The sequence below is a fragment of the Gambusia affinis genome, linkage group LG12 (genome assembly GCF_019740435.1).
Source record: "Gambusia affinis linkage group LG12, SWU_Gaff_1.0, whole genome shotgun sequence".
Classification (NCBI taxonomy): domain Eukaryota; kingdom Metazoa; phylum Chordata; class Actinopteri; order Cyprinodontiformes; family Poeciliidae; genus Gambusia; species Gambusia affinis.
This window is the reverse complement of record NC_057879.1, coordinates 8,328,948-8,353,805: the sequence shown is the minus strand read 5'-3', so window position 1 is coordinate 8,353,805 and position 24,858 is coordinate 8,328,948. Positions and strand designations below refer to the sequence as shown.

General features: G+C 40.8%; 1 protein-coding gene across 2 annotated transcripts; it reads right to left on the bottom strand.

Annotated features, from left to right (window-relative positions):
• Positions 1 to 176: 176 nt before the first annotated feature.
• Positions 177 to 19,933, bottom strand: xirp1 (xin actin binding repeat containing 1). Of its 2 annotated transcripts, XM_044134626.1 has the most exons (9): positions 19,792 to 19,933; positions 19,178 to 19,322; positions 19,040 to 19,094; positions 18,116 to 18,406; positions 16,500 to 16,578; positions 10,506 to 10,657; positions 10,307 to 10,354; positions 332 to 8,921; positions 177 to 194 (listed from the first exon to the last, which is right to left on the bottom strand). In XM_044134626.1, exons 1-8 carry the CDS (start codon positions 19,916 to 19,918, stop codon positions 2,067 to 2,069), a joined length of 7,752 nt encoding a protein of 2,583 aa, XP_043990561.1. In that variant the 5' UTR covers positions 19,919 to 19,933; the 3' UTR covers positions 177 to 194; positions 332 to 2,066. The 2 variants fall into 2 exon arrangements, with proteins under 2 accessions (XP_043990561.1, XP_043990562.1); XM_044134627.1 differs by lacking the exons at positions 16,500 to 16,578; positions 18,116 to 18,406; positions 19,040 to 19,094; positions 19,178 to 19,322; positions 19,792 to 19,933 and adding an exon at positions 14,775 to 14,937.
• Positions 19,934 to 24,858: the final 4,925 nt, after the last annotated feature.

Genomic DNA, 24,858 nt, shown 5'->3' with positions numbered 1-24,858 from the left:
TTTTTAAGTTGTTTTTGATCATTTTGGGCGTGGTTTTGGCATCGGGCTCATCTATTTCTTTATTTTTGTGAAGCCAGCGGTCTTTATGTTGTGTGTGACCAAATCCTTCATCGTAGTTCCCCTTTCTCTTAAACAACTGCTGGTAGTGGGAGATGCAGTAGAACTCTCCATAAAGAGATGAATAGTTGTGAGTGCTGCAATGCAAACAAAAAAAACAGTTTTTTGATATTTTTTTTTAACCTTCTTACTCTGGCTATTACTATTATAACGGCCAGCTATAAAGGATTGTAGAGGATTCTTTTTAGCAGGTTTATAGTAAGACGTGTCTCACCTGAGCTTCTTCTTGCAGTGCTTACAGCAGAAACAGTTGTGGTGCAGGGTTAGCTTGTTGACCACCATTCTTTCCACCGGGTACACCGGTGTCAAGCAGGCAGAACACATCTCCTTGGCAGGTGACCAGAACTGTGATGATGAAAACATAATTTCTTTTACAGTAAAGTTATGTTGCATGTTTATGTTTGGCCTTTGCTGCACTTACGATACTCTAAGATTTCTTCCAGATCAGAGACACATTGGAAAATGTCAGACTTCTCACCAGTGAGACTGCAAGAAGCCTTTCAGGAGTGTCTGACAAACATGCGACTTAAGGTTTGGGCAAATTTTAAATAATAAAATATGATGAGTTTAGTGACACAAAGATCTGAGTAATTTCTTGAGACAATATGAGATCAAAGCTACAGTGAGGGTTCAGAATTGTGGAGACGTCTCCAGTCATCCATAGCTGCTGCAAAGAGTGCTGTCAAAACATATAGGTTCCTTTAATGGAGGTCTTCTGGTCATCTATTTCAGTCACACTGAAATATCTCAGGTCATCAAACTAATTCTGGTAATCATACAGAGATGCAAAAATAACCTTCCTAAACAATTTAATTGGGAAAAATGTGTCCAAACCAAACTTTGTGTTGCTTTTTGAGATATTTTAGGTAACTTTGTGTTGTCCAAAAGGCTCTATGCAAGTCATGTTTTGATTTTAGAGGTCTGGCAGTAATAACGCATCAGCAACATGCTCTGAAAAAAGAAACATGTTGTTGTTGATGTTCAGGCAAATTTATTAATTGCATCAGTCGTTATTTTATTTGTATTAAGCTATTTGTTTACTAGACTAAAAAGTGTTTGTATCTGTGGATCCTTGAAAGCCTCCTGCTCCAGACTGTGCAGCTCAGGATGTGAGGCTACAGGCAGCGATACAGGAAGTCATGCTAAATTATAGTTGTGAACTGATAAGTATTAGTTTCCACAACACGATCTCAAACGTAAGGAGACCCAAGTTCTGTTAAAAGAAATCAACATTTCAGAAGGGAAGTCATTTTTCTGCAGTCTTTATTTTCCTTAGGTAAAATAACCAATATTTTACTAATTAGTTTTATTTTGTTACCAGGTTGCTGTGTATTGCAGACTTCGGCTCAGGTCCTTTTTGAAAATGAGATCTAGATCTCAACTGGGTTTATCTGGTTAAATAAAGGAAAACAAAACTAAAACTATATTTTGATTATTTTATGATAACTCTGGAGGGGTTTATTTATTGCTCATTGCCAGGTATGTTTTAAAATCTTGTTCATTTAGCTAAGATTAAAGCAAGGATTTCATATAAGAGCTTTCCCCAACTAATTTGATTATACAATGAGACAAAAATGAATATTTATAATTTTCAACAATGTTAATTTAACATTGTCACTGTCATTTCATTTCCAATTTTATTTAAAATCGTTTCATTAATTAGTTTCCTAATTATAGAGTATAAAAAAGTCTTTTTACCATTTCTCAAACTTCAATTTATTTGACGACTTTCACATCAAAAAGTATATCATTATTAGTTTTAATAGACAAACATAACAAGTATTTTATCAGGTGGTTACAGTACAAAAAATTAAAACAACTATAGAACAAATGTTTAGCTATTAAAAATTAACATTTTTGTTATAATAAATTTGGCAAAATTCTTTCAAATACAACATACACACACTAATGGAATAAATGTCCTGAATTTACAGGACTGAGTCACTTATTTATTTCTTTTGCTTTGGTTGACTGAATGTTACAAACACTGTTCCATTCTGCTTGGCGTTGCTCAACACTTTGTCTTCGAACGGACGCCTGGATCTTTGCATTAAAGGTGATGTCGTCACTTCATACCTGGCAGGACCTCCAACTACTTCAAACATAGCCGACGTTTTGCCATCGGGCTGATTAGTTACAAATGTTGAAGTCACAGAAGAAACGAACACGTTGCCGAAGCTGTCGCTCTCCTCGTATGTCTCGCTAACAGTCTTGGTGCCAATTATTCCGGTATTTTGCTCTGGAACAGCCTTTACTTCAAGCACGCTGACTTTACGTTCTTGACTGGGACCGTTACTTGATGACTCGGGAACAGAGGAATCCAGATCTTGCTTTGCATCATGGCAGCCACCCGGAGCACTCTTTGTGTCTGGTTTAAATGTCGACATGGTTGGTCTTTGTTGCTCAGAGGGCTTCCTTGCAGAGCGAATGGAGATGAATGATGGTGAAGACTGAGAGGAGGATTGTCTGATAAGTGGCTTACTGTTTGCATTTTGGGTCTCTTCTGGTGACTCTTTTCTAGGACTTGGATTGGTCTTGCTCGACACTATGCTTATTTTCTTGATACTATTGACGGGTTGAAAATTTTGCTCAGATTTCAAAGATTCGTCAAAGAGTCCTGACAAACCTGCAATGTCAGCTTCAGATTTCAGATTGGAAACGGAGTACAGTGCCTTTTTGATTGTTTCCTCAATGTCAACAAGTTTGACTAATGTCTGTTCCTTCAGCTTCGTTATCTCCTTGCTGGCTTTCTCAAGATCTTCAAACGCACTTTCAACTGAGGAAATGCTTTCAAGATCATCATCCTGTAATTCTGCAACTTTCTTTTCTTCTTTTTTACATCTCTTGGCATTTCTTGGCGTGACCATCCAAGGAGGGACGTTGCTGTATAATGACTTCAGGGAGGTGGCATCTACACTGCTCTGCTCTCCTTCGATCTCCTGCACCTGAGACAGGATTCCTTTGAGTTCTTCTCGTTTCCTCAGATTATCAAAGATTTCCATGGCGGTCTCCGCATTTTCTTTCATGATTTCATCTTTGTGGACTGAAAGTCTTTGCCGTCTTTCCTCCTCGGTCTCTCTTACTTTCTTCTCTCGTAAAACAACGTTATGCCAGAGTTCCTGCTTGTTTTGTTGTAGGTCATTTTGCTGTGAATGATTTATTTCGCCTGTCGTATTAGTTTGTGATGTTTCCACTTCAGTCTTGCGTTGATGTCTGGGAAGGCTAAGCTCATGTTCATGATGCTGAGGCAAATTATTGCCAGTTTGCCTGTGATCACTACTATTATTATAACTCACTTTAACCTTTTTGGACGGCAAAACTCTTTTGTCCAAATCATCTCTGTCCTTTTTTCCAAAGTTCTTAAGAGCGGACCTCAAGCTCATGTTCACCTCCTGTTTTCCATCTTCTGCATAATTTTTCATGCACATCTGAATCTCCTCAGATGCATTTATTTTCTGGACCACATTTCTTTCTACATGCATTTTGTCACTGTTGGACATTGTTAGATGAATGTTGGATTTCCTCTCCGTGAGTGGCGTTTGGAGCTTTGTGCTATCTATCTGAATGTTAGAGTCAGTTGGCTGATATTCATTTGACAAATGTGAACCTTCATCACCATCTCTCTGCATTCTTCCATCATTCCTTTCCTCACTTGGCGTCTCTGTAAATTGAATAGGAAACTGCTGGCTTTGTTTCGGAGAAACCTCTGCATTCAAGTTGTCGTCAATGGGGTAGATAACTTTGGGAGCAGAAGTTGGTGAGGTGTTTGCTGCTTCCACTGTTATCCATTGTGGCTTTGGTGGTAATGCTGGCTTGTGACTCTTTGGTTTCTTGCTCTTTTCTATGAGTGGAGGTGAGGTTACTCTTTCCAAGATGGGTGATATAGTGGGTCCATTTGCTAATGGGTTATGGGGTGAAAACTGTGTTGGGTTCCTTGGCTGTCCTTCACAGGTTACTGAAATTGAAGGAGACAATGTTGCATCAGACGAAGGAATAGGCACCACAACACACTGATTGTGAACAGTCTTGCTCTTCCCTGGGCATGTCCTGCCTGAATTCCTGTATATCATTGCAGCTTTATAGTCTCCCTTGGATACATTTACACTAGATTTCTGAAGAGATTCCAAAGCCAGCTGCACATTTCCTCTCACAACATTTTCCTTATCTACAAACTTCTGCTCTGTTGCTGCACTCTGCAGAGACCTAATGGCTGCCTTCACATCTCCTCTAATGACTTCTTCTATTTCATCTTCAGTTGTCTGACCATTAAAATCACAACCTACAAATAAAGGCATTGGTTGCTGGGCACAATTGCTGACTACAACTGCACTTGGTTGACAATTGTCAACCTGATCCTTCTCTGCATCACTGACCTGTGGATAAGTCTTGATTTGCTGGCATCTTGAGGAAGACGAGCATGTAGATTGAGCCTCAGTCGAAGAGCTTTCCTTCTGCACCGACACCCCCAAATTGTATATTTTTCCAGGAACAATGACCTCCCGCTCCACCTGCATGCTTTGCTGCTTGGCCATTTCAAGGGACTTTTTAGCTGCTCTCACATCTCCAGATAAAATCACTTCTTTCTGTGGTTGGCTTCCTTCGTCTACGGGACCGTGAGCTGACAAGTCCATTTCATAGATGGTCCCAGGTTTAATCATCTCCCTCTCCACATTCATGCTTTGCTGTTTTGCACGCTCTAATGATTCCATTGTTGCCTTGATGTCTCCAGGTACAACTTCCTCTTTATCCACAATCACAGGTTGCTTTGCAGCCAGTTGTTGCTTTGCTGACGACACGTCTCCTGGGATTATTTCTTCTCTTGGAATACAGCAATCGACACTGACAAAAGGCTCAGATGAGAAAACCTTCTTGGTGTTCTTTACATCTCCGGGCAAAACATCACAAACGGTTCTCTCAACCTGCTCTTTTTGCTGGCCGAGGCTTCTCTTTGCTTCCTGCACACCCCCCTGAACTGTTTCAACTTGCTCCTTCATCAAAAGGCCACAAGCAGCTTCAAATTCAGATTCCTCAGTATGAAGACTCTTCAAATAATGAAGGTCTCCTTTTTCAATGCAGCTTTTATATAAATTCACATTGCCCTTTTCATTTTCATCCACTCTACACAAAGTTGCAGCTCTCTGATTATTGGCAGTAGCCAAGAGATTTCCAATTGTAGTTTTCACATCTCCCCTTTCCATAACATGACTCTCAGTTTTGATCTCACTATTGCAGATCAGAGAAAAAACTGACATTTCTCCTCTTTCCTCTCCAGACTCTTGCATTATAATTCCCTTTTTGAAATTCTTGTCCTGAACAAGAAAGTCATCTATCATCTGAGCAATGTTTTGTATCCTTCGATCTCGCTCAACGTTGGCAGTTGTTGTTGACTCAAAGACTGGCAGCTCCACCACAGTGGTGTTGATTTGACCCTTTTCGACTTCTCTCAGAAGAGTAACTTGTGGCTTGATTGTTGGTTTGAGCAGAAGTTGCAACATGATGTTTCTAATGTTGCCAGCAACAATGTCCTCTTTTTGAATTTGCACACCTTTGCTGGATTCAAGAAGGTATTTTGCCATGTTAACATGCCTCCTTTCGTTTTCTTCTATTATTATGCCACTGGAGTGGACAAATTTGATTTCATACAGGTATGAAAGTGTGTCAGCCACACTGCTGGCAGTGATTTTATCCAGAGGCGTAGTCTCGAAAAGCCAGGTAGTGCACTTCACATCAGCTTTGGGTACCTCCTCAGTGGCTTGTGCTGAGGTATCTTTGGACTCCTTGATCTTGTCCAGTGGTTGAGATTCAAACATCCACGTGCAGCGCTTCACATCTCCCTTCTGGTTGTCTTCTCTGTGAACTGTTTTGACTGGACTCTGCTCCTGAGGTTTGCCTTTCAGACTGTCGAGGGTCTGATTCTCAAAAAGCCAGGTGGAGGTCCTCACATCTCCCCGTTGCACGTCAGTGACACTAACCATTCTCACAAACTTTTTGTTTGATTGCTCAGATTCAAATATTTGTTTATTCAGCTGGACACTGCTGCCTCCAAAGTCTTCAGTGACCAAAACAGGAGGTTCATCTCGTTCAGTGAGGGAATCCAGAGGTTGCGTCTCAAACCTCCATCTGGCTGATTTTACATCCCCTTTCTTGACATCTTCTTGTGTAACAGCTCGAATCACATAAACTTCATTCTCCGCCTTGATGGCGTCCAGTGGTTTTGTCTCAAACATCCACCTTGCCCCTCTGACGTCACCACTCATGACCTCTTCTTTTTTGACAGTGGTCACTTCATGAAACTGCCCTTCTTTGTCTCTGATGGCATAGAGAGGCAGGGACTCAAACATCATGGTGCTGGATTTCACATCAACATTGCCCATAAGGTCCTGCACTGACACTGACTTCTCTTCAATTGGTTCCTTTTGGATTTTGTCCAGTGAAGAGGTTTCAAAGACGAACCTTTTGTTTTGAACGTCTCCAGTCTCAAGAACTCCAACAGCCTCCATGCTTACTCCGTGCTCATCTTGGTCTCTATTAATCTGGTTCATAGGACAGTTCTCAAACATCCATGTAACTTTATGCACTGAACCTTTTTCAATGTGTTCACCTTGCTTCTGTCCCTCAGCTGTTGACATGATTTCTGACCCAATTTCATCAATGGATTGGGACTCAAAAAGTTCCTTGACACGTGACACATCTCCTGACTGAAAGTTGACCTGGCTGATGCATCTTAAGTTTTGTTCTGCATCTGACTCTTTTTTTATCCTATCCAAAGTTTCTGTTTCGAATAGATGCTTGACTGTCTGAACAGCAACCTCTGGTTTGACAGAGTCCCTCTTAGTGCTGCACAGCTTCAAGCTGTTCGGCTCACCATCTCTGATGGTGTCCAGGGGTTGTGACTCAAAAAGCCAAGTCATAGACTTGACATCTGTGTCAATAGCATCTTTATCCTTGGTTTTTTGCATTTTGTCATACAACATATCCATCGGTTGTGTCTCAAATAACCATTTGCAGGTCTTGACATCACCTTTGCAAGGCTCCTTTTCAGCTGAAGAGCTTTGTTCTGTTTTATTGAATTTGCAGTGGATTCCATCAATGGTCTGGGTTTCAAAAAGCCACTTTGCTGTCTTAACATCACCTGTAGTGTCCTCCTGTCTGGTGATGCCTTTGATAATCTCAACATCTTTTCCATCTGCCAGCTGATCTAAAGGCTTGGTCTCAAACATCCACTTGTAGTTTTTGACTTTCCCCTGGATGAATTCCTCCCGGCTGACTGTTGTGACCTCATGAAGGTTTCCAGAACTATCTTTTATTGCATATAGAGGGCTGGTCTCCATTACTGCCTTGTTGGTCTCCTGCCTCTCAGCCATCTGCTGTTCAAGCTGAGCAATTTGACTTAAGGGGATCGTCTCAAAGAGTTGCTTGAACCCCGTAACATCCCCCTTTTCAATCTCTTGTTCTTTAAACAAAGTATTCTTTTGAAAGCTGACATTTTCAAACATGAGCTTTTTGCCTTTCACTTCCCCTTGTTCTTCAGCTGACAGACTGATTTTCTTCAGGTGACCCGCTTTGCAGCTGTCACTAAGCGCCTGCATGGGCTGAGTTTCAAACAGCCACATTGAAGACTTGACATCTCCCCCAATGATTGCTTCTCTCTCCAGAGAGTTTTCTCCTAGGGGTGCCCTGGGTTGCGTCTCAAACAGCTTCTTTTTGTTGACGACATTAGCTTGTCCTGAGTTGCTGGCATCTACTCCATGAAACATATCTACTCCTGAAACCTCTGTAATCGTGTCAAACGACTGAGTTTCAAACATCCACCTTTTCTGGTCGACGCCTTCTCTGTGCCCTTCCTCCAGCGATATACCCCGGATGATTTTCACTCCATCACTTCCTTTATTGATTGTGTCCAAAGGCTGGGTTTCAAAAAGCCACCGGGCAGTGTTGAGTTCGCCACTATTGATCTCCTCTCTACAGATGGATTTAATCTCGTGGATATTGCCGCTGTTGTCTCTGATGGCACAGTAAGGTTCTGTCTCAAACAGCTTCAAGTTTTTCCTGACATCGCCTCTCTGCTCCTGAAGCTCAGATTTCAGTTTCAGGACGCTACAGTCTTCAATGGAATTGCACCGGCCCAAGTCGCTCAGTGGTTTGGACTCAAAAAGAAGTCGAGTCCCTCTTACATCGCCAGACTGAATGGGTTCTTTCAGAAGGGCCTCTACCAGTTCACCTTCGTCAGCTTTGGGTTTACTTAGAGCATCTAAAGGTTGGGTTTCAAACAACCATGTGGACGTTCTCACATCCCCTCTGACGGACGTTTGTCTTTTAGTCGCCATGTGTTGGGTGCTGTCAATGTGCTCAAACATCGTAGAGGTGCTTCTGACGTCTCTGCCTTTTAATTCCTCTGTATCCAAGAGTTTCTTCGTTTCGTGAGGATCTCCGATATTGTCGAGAGTCCAGTTTTCAAAGATCCACCTCATGGACTGAACTTCTCCCTGATAAGCTGCGTCTGCTGCCTGAGCGTTTTCTGCCTGCACTGCTTGCATTATCTCATCATCGACGGCGTCGTCAAGACTTGCTCGCAGGTTGGGGTGGATATGTTTGTAGAGCCTCTTCAGTTCACTCTTCTGCCGTTGCTGGTAGAACATGGAGAAGGTTTCTTTGGGTGGAGGCAAAGGGAGGCTACTCAGAGTCATTGGCCCTTCATAGTCAAAGGGTCTGGGTGGGACAGGAGGAGGTGGAGGAGGAGGAGGCAACTCATCTTCCTCATGAAATGGTTGTGAAACTGTGATTTTCCTTTCTGCATCAGCCATCTTGAAATACATAAAAAGACAGAATGAACAGTATAAGGATTATAATTGTCAAAAACTGTATTACAAATAAATATATTGAGAATGTATATGTAGATATGAAAGCCATACTTTACCTTATATTATGTTTATATGTAGTTTTTCACAGCAAACCATCTTCTATCACACCAAAGTTAAGAAAAGACTCAACAGTTGTTAGTAGGCACAGTTTGCACACATCCAGAACATTCGATATGACTTACAGGAGGTAAGCCATATCTGAGGTTTTGAGACCAAAATAGACTTTTTTTTTTCTTTATTGTACAGTTAAGCCTGAAATGATATGTAGCCCTGGCAGCTAATCTTTTCATTTTACCAACATGTTTCTTCTGACTGAACCTGATCTAGAATCTAGGGAGTGAGCTAAAGATTAGGGTGATGACATGAAGTCCTTCCAACCTCAAAGACCACAGAGCTCACAATCAAAGATAAATCATGCGTTTTATGTTTTTTCTTTACTTTGATATCTTTTGATAGATGCCACTCTCATTTCCAGTCAGACATCAAACTGTTTGGTCGGTTAAAAATCCACGAGGCATTGGATTGAAGTTTTGCACTTCGATACAATGTTTTTGACCAATTTTGAGAAAATTTGCAGTAAAATTAGAAGAAAATATGCAAATTTATTGATTTTGTGTGAATTTTGTAGACTTATTGATGTAATGTGGAGTCTAGAGGGCCACATAAAAAGCTATGGCGGGCCAAATTTGGCCCCGGGCCTTCAGTTTCACACCTGTGCATTCACTAATGGATGCTTCACCCACATTTATTTCATAGATTAATAAAGAAAGCTCACTGATATTTAAATCAAATTCAAATCAGATATGGATCCAACGCAAATGTTTGACAAAAATGTTTTCTTTTTTTATCTCTCCATGTAATTTATGATGGTTTTTCATTTTAGTTTCATAAAATTTCAAGGGTAGCCTGCTGTCTTCTTAGTATCATGTCTCTTTAATAAAGCTCCATAAGACAGTTGAAAACTTCTGTTATATATTTACCGGTTTATGATATTTGGTTCATTAACTACAAGCATCCTTGCGTAGTTTTACCTTTAATTCAATTGTGTTTTCTGGACTTTCAGGTTTTGCAAAAAAACAAGAGTACATTTAGAATTTATAATTTGATTGAAAAAATCTCCAAATACGAAAATGATCCTTGCAAAATAACAAAGCTACCATACATGCTTTGTGATTAAATCCCTTTTCTGATTTTCTGTTGTATTAAATAAATGTTTTGTTTTTATTCTTATGATGTTTAATATGTCATGCGGGGGGGAAAAAACCACAGCACACATTAGTGAGGAAACATACTACTGAAAAAGGGATGCGAATTAAACGACAAACTACCTTGCTGGTTTTAGTCTTCGTTCGTGGAGTTCCTCCTCTGAATTCCTGCTGAACACAAAAGAACAACTCAGGATAGTAAAACACAATAAATGTGAGCCAAACATGTATTTTAAAAATCATTGGGTTGTTCTAATGGTTCTCTCCTGGAGCCAGTGGCCTCGTTATATGGGGAGGAATGAGAAGCATTTCAGGAACTCACTGGCTGCTCTGAGCCGCCCACCGAGTCAATGGCTGCTGTTCTCGACAGATATAGAGCCAGTCTGTCTTTGACTGAGGAGGAAGTGGATATCCTATCTCTGGATTGTCCTGTTGAAGTGCCTCCTTTCCTCAGTGATGGATTATATTTATCATCTGCAGAGAAAAAAAAAAAAACCATCAACTTTATTTTCATCTTGAATTAAAACGTTTAGACGTTTGGACATCTACTTTAAAAGTTGGATAAAAACAGTTGGCGACAGTCTGTGTCTCTGGTCTGTTTTGTGATGACAGGTTTTATTTTTGGATTGCCCTCACGGTGTCATGGTGACAAAGGCATCCATCTCATCTCTGCTACAGCTTCAGATGGACTTACAAAAGTTTGTGCATTCTGCATCATTTCGTGAAAATAGGAGTATTTCTTAATAAGCAAATCTTCTTCTAAAGACTTTGATCCTAAATATGCCGGTGCAGCGTTCCTGCTGCATCAGACCCTCACCGGACCGCATGCCATGGACTGTCTACGGAGCTCAGGAGGGACAAAAAACAACAACTGCTAGCTCAGCTGGAGTGTCCCAGAATGTTTGCACATTTTTCAGCGTGCGCTCTCTGCCGTCAAACGTTTAGCACCTGACTCAAGGAATGCAACGGCTTGACCTCGTAAGAATCCCAGAAATGAGATCAGTTGTATTTTTGTACCTGAAGATTACAATGAGATCTTCGCTTTTTTTAAAAACCCCCCACAACTGCTGAATTTGTAACCTGTCGCTTTAAGAAAAGGCACAACAAACTGGGATAAATGGATATTCAAGCTTGTTCAGGAGACGTCCTGCAAAAAGCTGTGAGCAGTTTTAACCTGTCTGCAGTGGATATTTCTCTTGGCTTCTTTGCTTAGCATGAATCTAGTTCAGTTGGATCTGGAGCCTGAAGCTAAAACTGGTTTGGCAGAGACCAAAATGTACTTCCAATGTCTTGAAAGACGTCAGTCGATGCAAACTTAATTTATGAACCTTTAGAAAACTGTCAAATATGCTTTTTGGGGGTATTTAAGGAGGAGGATGAATTATGTTCCTGTGTAAAACCCAAAAAAAGAACAGACAATGGATCCGGGTTGGGTAGTAACTACTTACATTTATTCAAGTAACTTTTTGGGAATAAAATGTACTATTATGAGTATTTTTATTGCATTGCACTTTTTACTTATACTTGAGTATTTTTAAGAAGTATCACTGCTCTTATGTGAGTAAAGATTCTGGATACTGTGAGTAATTTCTCTAGATGAAGGCGGCCAGAATCTTGTTTTAACCAGGCACAGATCCACATCTGCAAATTTCATAAGTTTTACATTGAAGGAAATTGATTTGGTAAAAAATGTGCCTTTTGCCTGATTTTTGTTATTTTGTACTTATGGTATTTATATAACTCATTTTCACTTTGGTCTTTAAATGCCCACATTTCCGCATAACTTTATATTTTGGTCGATCTGATCATGTAAACTGATCAGTTATTCAGGACATGAGTAGCCTTTCTTACTAAATACTAGGAAATTTACTGAATAATTTCTTGAACGGCTGCTTTTTATTTTTACAAGGATAACAATATGTTAAAGTAGTACTACTCTTACTTGAGTACAATGTCTGGGTACTCTACCCACCTTTGCAATGGATATAAAAGTAATCCAGTGAATTTTATTGCTTTTTACATGCTTTAGTTCCTGGTAGGTCTGTACTCTGACCGGAACTGCTTCAGATGTTTCATTTTATGTTTCACACAGTACGATGTTTGGATGCGCACCACCTCCTAGCTTCACTTCCTGCATAAGTAATTATTGGCTTCTGTGTAATAAACTGTTGAATGAAAATGTGACAACAGCATAAAGCCAGCAGGAACTACTCTCAGCAGAAACGTACTTCAAAAATCTGAATTCAAAGTGTTACCTTTAAGTGTTTATGACAACGATTTTAGCTAAAAGAAACAGATCAAACATCATCGTAAGTTTAAAGACCAACAATTAGGGGTGCTGCACAGACCACCCATGTGTAACTAATGGCCAGATTGAAACACACCTCGCTCGTCACCCATCAAGCCCTCACAGGACAAAAGGATGGAGCCGCGAGCTGGCGCCTCTCACGATCCTGGACTTAAAGCATTTTCATACATGAGTGGACAGAAAGAATGATGTCACCGAAGGCCTTGCGTGTTGAAATCCTGGCCCATCAAACTCTGAGGTCACCCATCGCCGGTGTGTTCACAAAACATCTTTTAATCAATACAGATTAAAAGACTGATGGCTTTAGGGACTGTAGGAAATCTGAGCACGTTCTATGTGATTCCCACATTTTTAAAGCCATTTCCCCGGGAATGGAGAGGAGCTATTAGTGACACATTGATGGGTGGGTGTTGTCGACTGCCAGCTGCGCAAGTGGCGGTGAATTGCAGTTGCTATTTGTTCTTCACCACCTTCCCCGCCATCAGCTGTTCAGGATTGTTGCCACATTCACAGACTGCAGTAAAACCCTTAACACTAAGGGAAAAGGAAAACTGCTCATGTGGATGGATTCCTCACCACCTAATTAACACATACATAACATATCACTGTGTAGATCCCATTAATGTAAGCAAAGTTGGGTTTTACCACTCTTACTTTAAGGTAATATCTACAAATAATGAACAAAATCTGCAGCTTTCAGCCTAATTGGGCCATAAATGTTGACCAACCACAGGAGGAAAGAGTAGCCAAGTAGAGTGGTACTATTTCAACATATTTTCACTTAGATATTAGTGAAAATAGCAATTGAAGATACTACTCAAGTAAGACTAAACAATTATTTGGTAAGAAAGTCTACTCAAGTATTAACTGTTTAAAATATTGATGATTTAATATTTAAAAATTACATCGTCATACGGACCAAAGTATAAAGTTATGTGAAAATTTTGGTATTTTATAGAGCAAAATGAAAATAATTCATGTAGGTGACATGATTGCAAAAATAACAAAATCAGGCAAAAGAAACATTTTTCCAAATGAATTTCTTTCAACATCAAGATAAAGGATAAAACTTTAACAGAAACTACAGATGTGTGTCTGAGTCTGTGGTGAGTTTTTGGTTAAAACAAGTTTGTTCTTCATTCAGCGAAGTTACCAATAGTTGGTAGAGAATCCAGACATTTGACTGGAGTAAAAATAATGATGCATCATAAAAAAAATTACTCAAGTAAAGGCATTTCTTTTCCAAAACGTTACTTAAGTAAACGTAACTGACTAAATGTAACTAGTTACTAGCCAACTCTGTGACCAACTGGTCCAAAACTTGTCAATGACATCAACCTGCTGGTTGGGACAGTAAATGAACATCAACAGAAAGCCACGACCTAAAACATTTAGATGTGAGAGCTCTTACTGAGGGATGAGGATTCAAAGATAGCGAGGTGCTTAACACGAGTTTGGAAGAAGCAGTAAATTTAAAGGGGAATTGTACTTTCTACAACATGTCCACAGTTCATTCAATCTCTGAGAGAGCAAGACTTTCAATAGAAAACAGGAAGGTTCGATACAGAACAGCAAACTTTCCCTTTTTCGTTGTTTTTGTGGTAATAGAAATTGACGGTAGCAAGCTACATTCTCAAGACGACAAACACAGCTAGCATTTTAAGCATGCTAGCTGGGCTAGTTGCTATTGTGCGATGTTAAAGATAGCTTACAACAAAATGTTTTTCTAGTTTTAAAATTATAGAGTAACCCTGTCTCACAGGCAATGCTCTCACACAGCAGTATGACCTTGCTTCTTCCAAAAAGTAATTCATGATGGCTCAACAAAGGAAGGAAAGAAAAAATATTTTGGTGCATTGTTCAATTATCTTCTTATGCACATAGAGATCAGAATCAAGCAAAAGTTTCGCAACAACTAGAGATTTTAATTTAGCCACAAAACGCTGATCAGTGCATCACATTGAAAGATCTGGTTAATGCCAGTCTTTGTACTCATAAGTAGGAGGAGTAGAATAATCATTAACTAATTAGGGATAAGATTCTCCATTTGCATGTCTTATATGGTTCATGGACTGAGAGAAGGAAATCCTTACATATTAAATACAGCAAAACATACATTAGAAATCAGACAAATTGGCTTCCCACTAAATATTTCATCAGCGCCCTGGGCCAAATGACAAAAACACAATTAATAAGACTTTTTCTTTTATATAATTTCTCTTGGTACATATTCAGATCGGTCTATCATCATCTCCCATTCAGTCTGATTGAACGTATACTCACAGAAACACAGTCCAGCCTTGTTCACCGTTACCTCCTCTTGGGTCTCTGCTATCTAAAACGCTCAAACTCCTGCGATGTGTCGTTCTCCTCTCTTCCTGCGAGGCGCCGACTGAACCTTTCTAGTCCTGAGCTCTCGAGGACAGCTGATTTTTATCTGCCCCAGCGTTAGAACTTTGGCTATTTTGGGACAGTGGGCTGGCTGCTGCTACGGGCCTGACTCAGTCCCCCTGTTGGTCACTGATAGACTGGGACACCCCACCGCCTCCCTTTCCCACAGCTACATTGTCACCCACTATTACGGGCGCTGGGTGGGACCGTGTGTGTGTGTGTGTGTGTGTGTGGATGGGGGTAGCATGTTAAAATAACACACAGGAAGTCACGGAAGGCTCTATTTTGGCCGAGTGGTCAAGATTACTAACGGTCCGACAGATTTAGGGCCTTGAAAAATATTTGTTGTGCGAGTTTCGTTACATTTTATCACGTTACAGACAAAAGTTTTAACGTATTTTATCAGGTATGAGTGCGACAGATCAACACAAAGCCACCCGGAGTCGACTCTTTGTAGAATCAGCTTTTGATGCAGTTACAGCTGCAAGTCTTTCTGGGTGTGACCCTGTCAGCTTTCCGGATGTAAACGTGGATTTTTTTATACGTTATTCTTTAAAAAATAGCTTAGTCGGCTAGGATGGAGAGCAATATGAATTTCAAAGAAGTTACAGAAGTAGCTTCTAGAAAAACAATGTTTTTTAATCTGACTTCTTCAAATTCGCTGTAACACAGACTGCTACAGGAGTGCTTCCATCACCATCTACAATAACTCTTTGAGTATTTTTTAATCAATATGATTAACATTTATTTTCCATTTGGGATTAATAGATCATTTTTCAATGGAATTGAATTGTATTTTGGTTACCGACTGAGTCGGCCATTGTGAGTCTGTAGCCCATTCAAATCGTTACCCAGATGCTAACAAACCTGGGGGGGAAAAACAAGAATAGTTAAAAGAATTTGTTGTGAAAAATTAAAAAAGTGGAACATTGATAAAAATAAAAAAATTGATAAAAATAAACATTCTGAATACTTTCAGCAGGTCCCAAATAAGGACACCTTTCTCCTGTTGTTGGTAAGAATTTTTAACATCCCAATTTTTCGATGTCGTTGTTTTTCAGACAGCACATCACGCCTTTAAATGCCCACTCACCCTTCTGCCTTTCCCTTACTCATACTAACCAACATCGCCGGGCGAAGACGTCAGAGTACCTAAGAAATATCAGTTCCACTGCTTACTGGGCCAAGGTCTGCGTGGCGGACAGAGCGATGGCCTCACTCCTATCTTGAGCCTGTGTGCAGGACACATAGCTATGTACCTACACCACAACATCCTTGTCTTTAAATAGCTTTTCCCCATGAACACAGCACAGGGGTCCCCGCTCAACAAGACTCACCCCATGACACTTTAAATCTCACTAAGGTGGATTGTGACGTATTTGCTGAAATCTAAACATAGATCTATTTGATACATGAGTAAATCTAGATATTAAAGTGCTGCTGTGCCCCCATATGTCCAAGAACAGACGCACTGACTGTATTTTCAAGGAGCTGGTTGCACACTGACACACCCAGGTATGCATATAAATCATGGTTTTCAGGGGGTTCAGACACGGATCCCGCCTGTCTTCTTACATGTCAGTGAGGATACACACAATATGACATGGCTCCGCTCACCGTGTGTGTGTCTGGATGTGTGTCTGTAACTCTGTTGGAGGCCGTTCGGAGCCTTTAGACCGTCCACCTGGGTCGTTCTCTGTGGGTGGACAAGAAGTGTAGTTAATCTGTCATTCATGTTCTGATCTCACTTCCTGTCTACTATTAAGACTAAGCCTAAAGTTTTTGTTTTTTTATAAAACTTATAGTTAGTTAGAGTGGCTTAGAGCAGTGTTTCCCCACCCTGGTCCTCAAGACTCACTGCCCTGCATGTTTTAGGTATTTCCTTGCTTCAGGCCAGGTGATTTCAATTGATGACTGATTAACAGACATTTGTTGAACTGTAAGCAGTTGAATCAGGCACATTAAAGCAGGGAAACCTCTAAAACATGTAGGACAGTGTGCCTTGAGGACCACGGTTGGGAAACACTGACTTAGACTATCCTAATTTAGGGTTCAGCAACATTTTCAATCCAAAGAGACATTTGGCTACAAAATAAAACTTGCCTGGAGCTGCAAAAAACTATTTACTAAATACATGCTACATACAATGTGTCATTATGGAAACTAACAAAAGAACTCTAAAAGTCACTTTAGAACAAAATTAATTCTCTTAGAAAAGAAAGAAAAACAATATTGTAGAATGAGGTCAGGCTTTTCTGAGAAAATTTAGCTACCATAGCAAGTTCTAGATATTAAAAGTGGATTTTGCATAAGAACTTATGAAGAAAAAAAACTATTAAAAAGACAGTTTCTTATTGCATCCATAAACAAAGAACATGTCCTTTTTGGTTCTATTGTTGGCAGACCCACAGTCTCCTACTACTCTCCAGTTTTGTTCTTGCTGATGTTAGCTTCATGCTCTTTCTCTGTTTCTGCCTGGAGTTTCTGTTCAGCTGTGACACCTTTCTGGGGACTGACAGCTGCCCTATTGCTGCCCATAACTTCATGTCCTCTTTCTATAGATAATGCACCTGTCTCTGTCCTTCTGTGTTGAACCCTGTGTGTCTGCTCTGTCATGTCAAAGACGGAGTCGGCCGTGGCAGATGGCCGCTCACACCAACGCAGGCTTTGCTGCTATTTGGCAATAAGTTCATGTTTTTGGTGTCTGGAAAATGAGTCGTTTCAAAAACCTTCCGATTGTTGAGTTACGTTCCATGGGCACTGCGCTGTTACCTAGCAACCCCAGCCTAGCAACGCAAGACCGTTTGGTGTCCTGGTTTTACTGATGTTCAATAGCTGCTTGAAAAGACAAGCGTTTTGTTATTGACTTACTGTTTAGAAAAAAAACTTGCCTCATTGCTGTTGGTTGTGCAGGAGGCTCTATAGAGCTTTTCAAAGATGTACCGTTGTATAATTGTGTATCAGTTTGCAGCCATTTTGTGGCAGTGTAAACGTTGATTTGGGGGCGTGGCCAGAAGCAGCTTATTTGGATTTAAAGTGACAAGACACTCTAAAACAGGCAGAACTCAGCAGACTAAAATCTTGATATCTAAGAATGATTTAGTGGGAAAAAAATAGTAAACATGTTTTGTATAGCCCATAGACCTAACCTAACCGGTTTCAGGGAGCATAATAGGTAGGCACTACTTTGTTTTGGCCAGCTCCGTATATTCTCAACAGCCACCGTCTCTTACCTGAATCCTATTTTCCATCGGAGAGGTGTTGTAGCTCCTCCAGTCCTGCAGAGGACAGTCTCCAGCTGCTTTACCGACGCTCGTGGACGGGGAGTTCAGCCCGAGGCTGCTGTGGTAGTCCTGCTGCAGGCTGGCCTTGGACTCGAACAGCGCCCGCAGAGCTCTGGTGCCAGAAGTTTCTTTCTGCGGGAGGACGTCCATGGAGCGACTCCTGGACAGATCAGTCCAGAAGCTCCCAGAGTCCCTGCTGTCCAGCCTCTTCCAGCGACTGTCCACAAAGGTTACTGACTCCTGAAGACAAGCAATGAATTTTAGGTGTTTTTTTTGTGTTTTTTTTTTCTGGTTGCAATAATGAGAGTCTAGCCTCAGATTAGGGCTGCAGCTAATTTTAGTAATCGATTATTCTTTTGATAATTGTGATAATCGATTAATTACATCAGATCAATTGACACATTCTGCTGATTTTCCACTTTAAGCTTTTTTATTCAATATTAGGAATATATTGGAATGGCAAATAATTCAACTCATTATTTAAATGACAAAATAAACATTTAACTGCCTAAAAATGTTCATTTTAACGTAGAGTTCCTTTAGTGATCACTTGATCTTTGGTAATAAAAGCTCAATGCTTGGAACATCAACATATGAAAGCTTTTCTGCTTGGCTGAAAATCAATACAGAGTTAAGTTGTAGTCTTTATGAGATGTTTTGACTGGAAGTTCCTTACAGACAAGGTTTTTTTTTTTATCTTAAATGTGAGATGTATATATTTTTTTCAAAATTTTGGCTTAATTATTGCTTTGAAGGTGTTGTTCTTTTAGCAAATACGCTTTTTTCTAACTCCAGTTAAAGATTAATTGTTTACTACATTAACTGACAATAATTTCAATGATCAATTAATCTGATTAATCGTTTGAGCCCTACCTCAAATCCTTGCTCTGCTTTTTCTGAACTCCTTAGGTCTGCACAGCTTTGGTAACTGTTGTGTGGGGGTGAAATAGGCACATTTATTATTTGACATTTTCTGGATTGTAGGAATGTCTTCGCCGACAGTGGACTTACTGCTGCACCAGCTGAGAGACAGACTTCCTGTTCCAGTTTGCCGTCGATGACGCGACCCAGGATCGTTCCTGAGTCCCGGAGAGACTCTTGAGGGACTGAGTCCTCCTCAGGCCAAACGTCTCCATCGCAGTGTCTCCACCAACAGCTATGAGGAAAGAAGAGGTCAAACATTTTACTACCGATCATGATACATTTAAAGCTGATCAATGTCATTTTCATCAATTGCTTGAATGAAAATCCCCCCCCAAAAAATCATTGCCAACCAATCATAAAGCTGAGGTTTAACTTTACTGGAGTTACTCTGTAACAGGCTCAGACTCTGACGGTCATATGACTCCGTTAATGTTTATAAACTTGGTCACTTCCACTGCAAATCAAGCTGTACCTCACTGCATCTCACTGCACAAACAGCAAATGATTTAGTCTTTTCCAAAAACTCTGTGAGTAAGTTCAGTTAAGACAAAGCTCCATGCTGCTTTAAATGAATAAGTAAATTTAAAAAACATTTACATAACTCTTTAGGAGTTCTGTATAAATTCATCTCTAGAAGCATGCAGCTACAACATCATCTATGACACGACAATTATCTGACAAATCTAACGAAAAGCTCATACCCGAGGAGTGGAGGATAGCAAAGAAGAAGACGAGGCAGCCACTTGCGTATCGCTGTCCTTCTGTCTGATTTGTGCCTTTTGGAGCATCTCTCACAAGACACAGCAATTTCTGGTGGCCAAAGTCCATTCACACCTTGTGATACAGGAACATACGGAAATGACACATTATTTTATCACAGCATCACCTGATGAATTTATCTGATCCACATTTTGTCGCCACAACCACAAACGTCAGAGCATTTTGTGTAACAGAACAAAGAAGGGGCTAATAGTTGTGAAAAGAAAGAACAAAGCAATGGTTTTCAAGGTTCTTTGCAATTACTAGCCTGAAAGGTGTGGTGTGTGTTTGAATGCATCCTATAATTAGAATCTTTTGGGGGGGGTGTTTGCTAGTTTTGCACATCTGCAGACTTACAACTTTGCCTATTAATTTTCTGCAATGCCAACTATGTCAGTGTCTGGAGTCACAACTTTTTAAGTCTTGCCACAGATACTCAGTTGAATTTAGCAAGACTCTGATTAGCTTCTGCGTCCATGTTGAAGAAAATCACAGCGTCGTGCAGCCTGTGCAAAATTATCTTGCTTTACAGCTCAGTCTGGGCTTTCTACCTCTGAGCATTTCTACTGGTCCAACCAGCAAACAGGAGAAGTCATGAACGATGATGTTGATTTCCTGGATTGTTTTAGAATTGTAGCACGTCTGTAGTTTTAGCAATGGCAGCGGAGGAAGTGAAAAATGCCGGTAAGCTTCATAGCCTTGAACTGGTGCGTTACATATCTCATGCAAAAATGTTAGCTATTGAGCAAATAGCTAGTCCACGCCTCCAGGAAGGCATCATATCTTAACATCCGAGGATCCGGACCCTCTGTCTGAAGCAAGGCGTAGTACAAGGGGCTTCGTTTTACCAGGCTAGCTTCTAGCCTAAGTGGATCATGTATTGATGGAGGCTGAAAAGTTCAAAACCGCTCTCATTTAAGGAGGGCGTCTTCTTTCTCATGTTTTCTGCCTTCAATATTGCTTGTGGAAAAATCTCGTGACTCCTTGACAATGACTTTCTTTGGGCCACTCTTCAGTGAAAGACATATTTTTAGAAACGAATACTTCAATCAATCAGGCCTTTTTATTGAGGCACATATATGGTTCATAATGATTCCCCTTGAGTTGCATCGAGCCTCTTGGTGGCTTGATACCACCAAGAGGTGATTGACTATAAAGGATGTTCTAAGCTTGAGATAATATTTTGTAGAGTATCCCTGCTTTAGACTTCTCTACAACTTTCTTCCTGACCTGTCATTTGCTGTTTCTGGGCCTTTGTGAGGCTGTTTGTTCAAGAATGTTCTTCGGCATCTTTTCAACCCAGGAGAAGTTTTAGAAGACGCCCTTCCTTGTTCAGGTGTCGAACAATTGCTCAGTCTGTTGATCTTTCATGTTCATGTTGAATGGAACTATTTAATGTTAAAACAATTTACCTGATAAGATTTTACATCTTCAATGTATTGCAATGTTCGGTACACTGAACCAATGGCTCTTTGGGCATTCAACAGTGTTCATATGTGTTAATATACACATATGAACAAATGCAGGGTTTTGCAATTGTTTCAGTTTTTTGTTTTCAATTAAAACTTCAACAACAAAATGACAATGAGAATACTCGTCAGATTCTCTCAGGTAGTTTTTTCTTGTTAGATAGTTGATTTAACAAACCTGAAGGTAAAATAGTGTTTTAGACAGCCATAAAATTTAGTATCAAAAATACAAAATAAAAATAAATACAAAGATATTGGGCATATGGTTGTTGTTTCCTTCATCGACCAGGAGATGGCGCCAAACCAACATGACTGCTCCCATAAAAAAGTGATGAGTTCTTGTTTAACAGACAGAGCATTATTTTTCGTGTTTCTTTTTTATTTTTATTATTATTCTGTGTGCCATATGCATGGATGTGCACTTCACTGTCTTTTTAAGGCTATAAAAAAATACCCTCGCATAAAAGCTTCGTTTCTATTTTCCAGATTGGCGCCTCCAGCAAATACATAAATACTTGACAAGGGCCTCCATTACTGAGCTAAATGAGAGACTCCTTGTCTCTCTGTTCTGCATGTGTTTTCCCAGCTGCAGTGGAGAAGAAGAAGGGCAATGAACATTTGAGGGAGGGGAGTCACCCAGAGCTCACCCACTCTCAGTTTCACAGTCAGTTCTGGCTCAAACAGCTGACAGCAGAGCAGGTCTCCTTCCTCCAGCTGCTGCATGTTCCTGCAGGAGGCTCACATGGAGCCGCATGTGAGCGCCACCGAGAGCAGAGCACGCTGCGCTGGGAGCCAGAGAGAAAACAGGAGCTCCCAGACTACAGCTGACAGCCAGGCTCATGCTAATAACGCCTCCACTCTGTAGTGCAGGTGCATAGCTAAACTGCAGAGGGAAGAAATTAATCTCTAATCAGAGATGAGCTTCAGTTTTTATTTGTGTGTGTGTGTGAATGCCTTTTGTCCCCTCAATGCATCTCATGTCCAAGTTCGAAAGTTTATATGAAAGGTCACCACAGCTCTCTTGTTGACAAGAGGCTCATTGTTGGAGGAGGGGTGTCAAAAACCATTCATGCTGCTGCTTTGTTGTTTCAGCTTGAGCTGCTCACGTACAGCCAGATAAGATCGTTTCAGTTGAAAGTTTTTAAGTTGTGTAACCTACTTTGGAACGTGGGCTGCAGCTGTTCTCGCTTCTGCAGCGTCGCGATGCCTGGATGGTGTTTTACACCGCATGGACATGCTGCCAAGATGTACCTTTTTTTTTTTCATCATGCAATTAACTGTCTATAGTCAACAGCTGAGCATGGATGCCTCTTATGTGAGCGTGTGAAGCCGCGTCGCACGGGGGAATAAGTTGTACGATGCTGATACACTTGGCACAGATCCAGTCCGAGCCATTAGAGTCACAGGAAGCTCTCGGTTTCACCACCTCTTCAGACCAAACAAAGGCAGATGTCACAGCACTTAAACTGTCACTAGGTGGAAATTTGATCCACGTCTTTATCTGTTGACATTTTGAAACTACAGAGACATTCTCATGCATCATTTCAAGTGTCGTTTAAAGGCGTCCATAAAATAAAATGATAATGGGGTTTTTACAGCGGAGAATTGCAATAAAACATTTCCTAGTAACATTTAAGCTTTTTTTGTATTCAATGATGACATATTATGCTTTCTTGGATATATCTATATCAAAGAGGATAGATATATGGGCTATTCAAAACATGTTTATTGTTTTTTTTTTTTTTCACAAAGTCACTTTGGATAAAAAGGTTTCAGTCTGCTCATTTCTGTCCGTTTTGAGCTCTGTGTTAGAATGGGCTGTTTTAGGGCGTCTTGTCACTTTAAATCCTGCTGCTGGCCACGCGCCCCAACTCAACATTTACACTGGCATGTGAAAATGTCAGCAAACAGATGCGCAACGTACAACGTAGATTCTTGAAAAGCAGAAGTGGAGCCTCCTATAGAACCAAGAATTATGCAGCAAGTGGTTTCTGGACAACAAACCACTTGTCCTTTCCAGCAGCCATTGTACAATGCATACAGTGTTAAAGTAGCCAACCAGAGGAGCTGCAGCTTCACTTGGGTTGCTAGGTAATGGACTGGGCTTTGCCAGGGTTGCTAGGTAACAGGCAGTGCTTGCTGATCTGTGATATTACATTCAGGAGGTTTTTGAAGCAGCTCATTTTCCATACACCCAAAAAACATTGACTTATTGCCAAAAACCAAGTGGGTGTTGTTTTAAGAACTTCAGGTCCAAATGGAAGTACAAAGATGTGTAAAATGTGACTTTTGAATAATACATGCCCTTTAAAAACAGATCTAGGGCCTGGCCTTTAAATCTGATGGAAACCAACGTCAGTTTACAGTCACCTTTGTCCTCTGGAAACAGTGATGTGTTTACGGCTGCAAGTACACAAGCAGTGTGTCCACCTATAACAGGAACACAGTACTGATGGCATTCCTGAACATCATTCGGCTGTCAGGATGACAGACGTGCATTGCGTTCTGAAAATCTATATCTTGATGCTGTGATGCATTTACGAGTTACAAGTTCTGGAGATAAAAATTTTCAGCACAACAAACATGAGATGTAAAACCTGCCGTCCGTCCAGTCTGACTGGGTTTGAGCTATGTTGCAAAGAAGAACAGACCTAAATAAATGAATGAATGAATAAATAGAAATACAGCCCTAGGACGTGCAGAGGTGGAGGCATACACCGAAAGAAAGTTGCAAAAAGCCCCAAAAATGCTGTTTAGATTTTATTGTTAAATAAATTTGAAAATCATTCACCATTTTTCGTTCACTTTGCAGTTGAGCACTTTGTGGTAACAGGACAAAATGTGGAAAAATTTAAGGGGCACGAATACTTTTGAAAAGGACGGCATCTGTTCATCTATTCTCCTGTGATGCAAAGTATTACACTCATGTTGCCATGACGAAATGATGACGGTTCTGATGCTCACAGTGCTGCTGATGGAAGCAGGCTGGTGATTCATCACATTCCCTCTAAAATAGAAACCCTTGGTTTACATCTGCTCCGTGTCCATGGTGACAACTGTTAAAGTGTGACATCAGAAGCCTTTAGAAATCTCCGTCTTTCTGTTCCTCCGTTGTGTCGGGGGTTGGGGGGGGGCAACAAGGAATTTTATTTCCCCGACTCCATCACAGAACAACCCCGACCCTTCCCGGAGAGAAAACTGAGGGCGAGTGGTGTGGTCCAGGAAACGGGGTAAACCCCTGAAGTCGCGTTCACAGGAAACAGGAGCGGAACTGGGGCAGACTTTCTCTCGCCCCGAAGCCCTGTCAGACTTTGTCGGTATGTGGCTGTATGCGGGCCATCGCTGGCACAGCCTGACCGAGGAAACCGGGCTACAACAGGCAGGCGGCAACCTGAGCAGCAGCCAGAATGTAGGTTAAATGTAAGGTTACGTAATCTGGACTGAAAGCCCACTTGTGGTTTGCTCTCGTTGCTGATAGGATTAATAGGCACTGAATAGATCTGTGTGTGCCAGTGTTGAGAAACACAGGGTGTCTGCAGG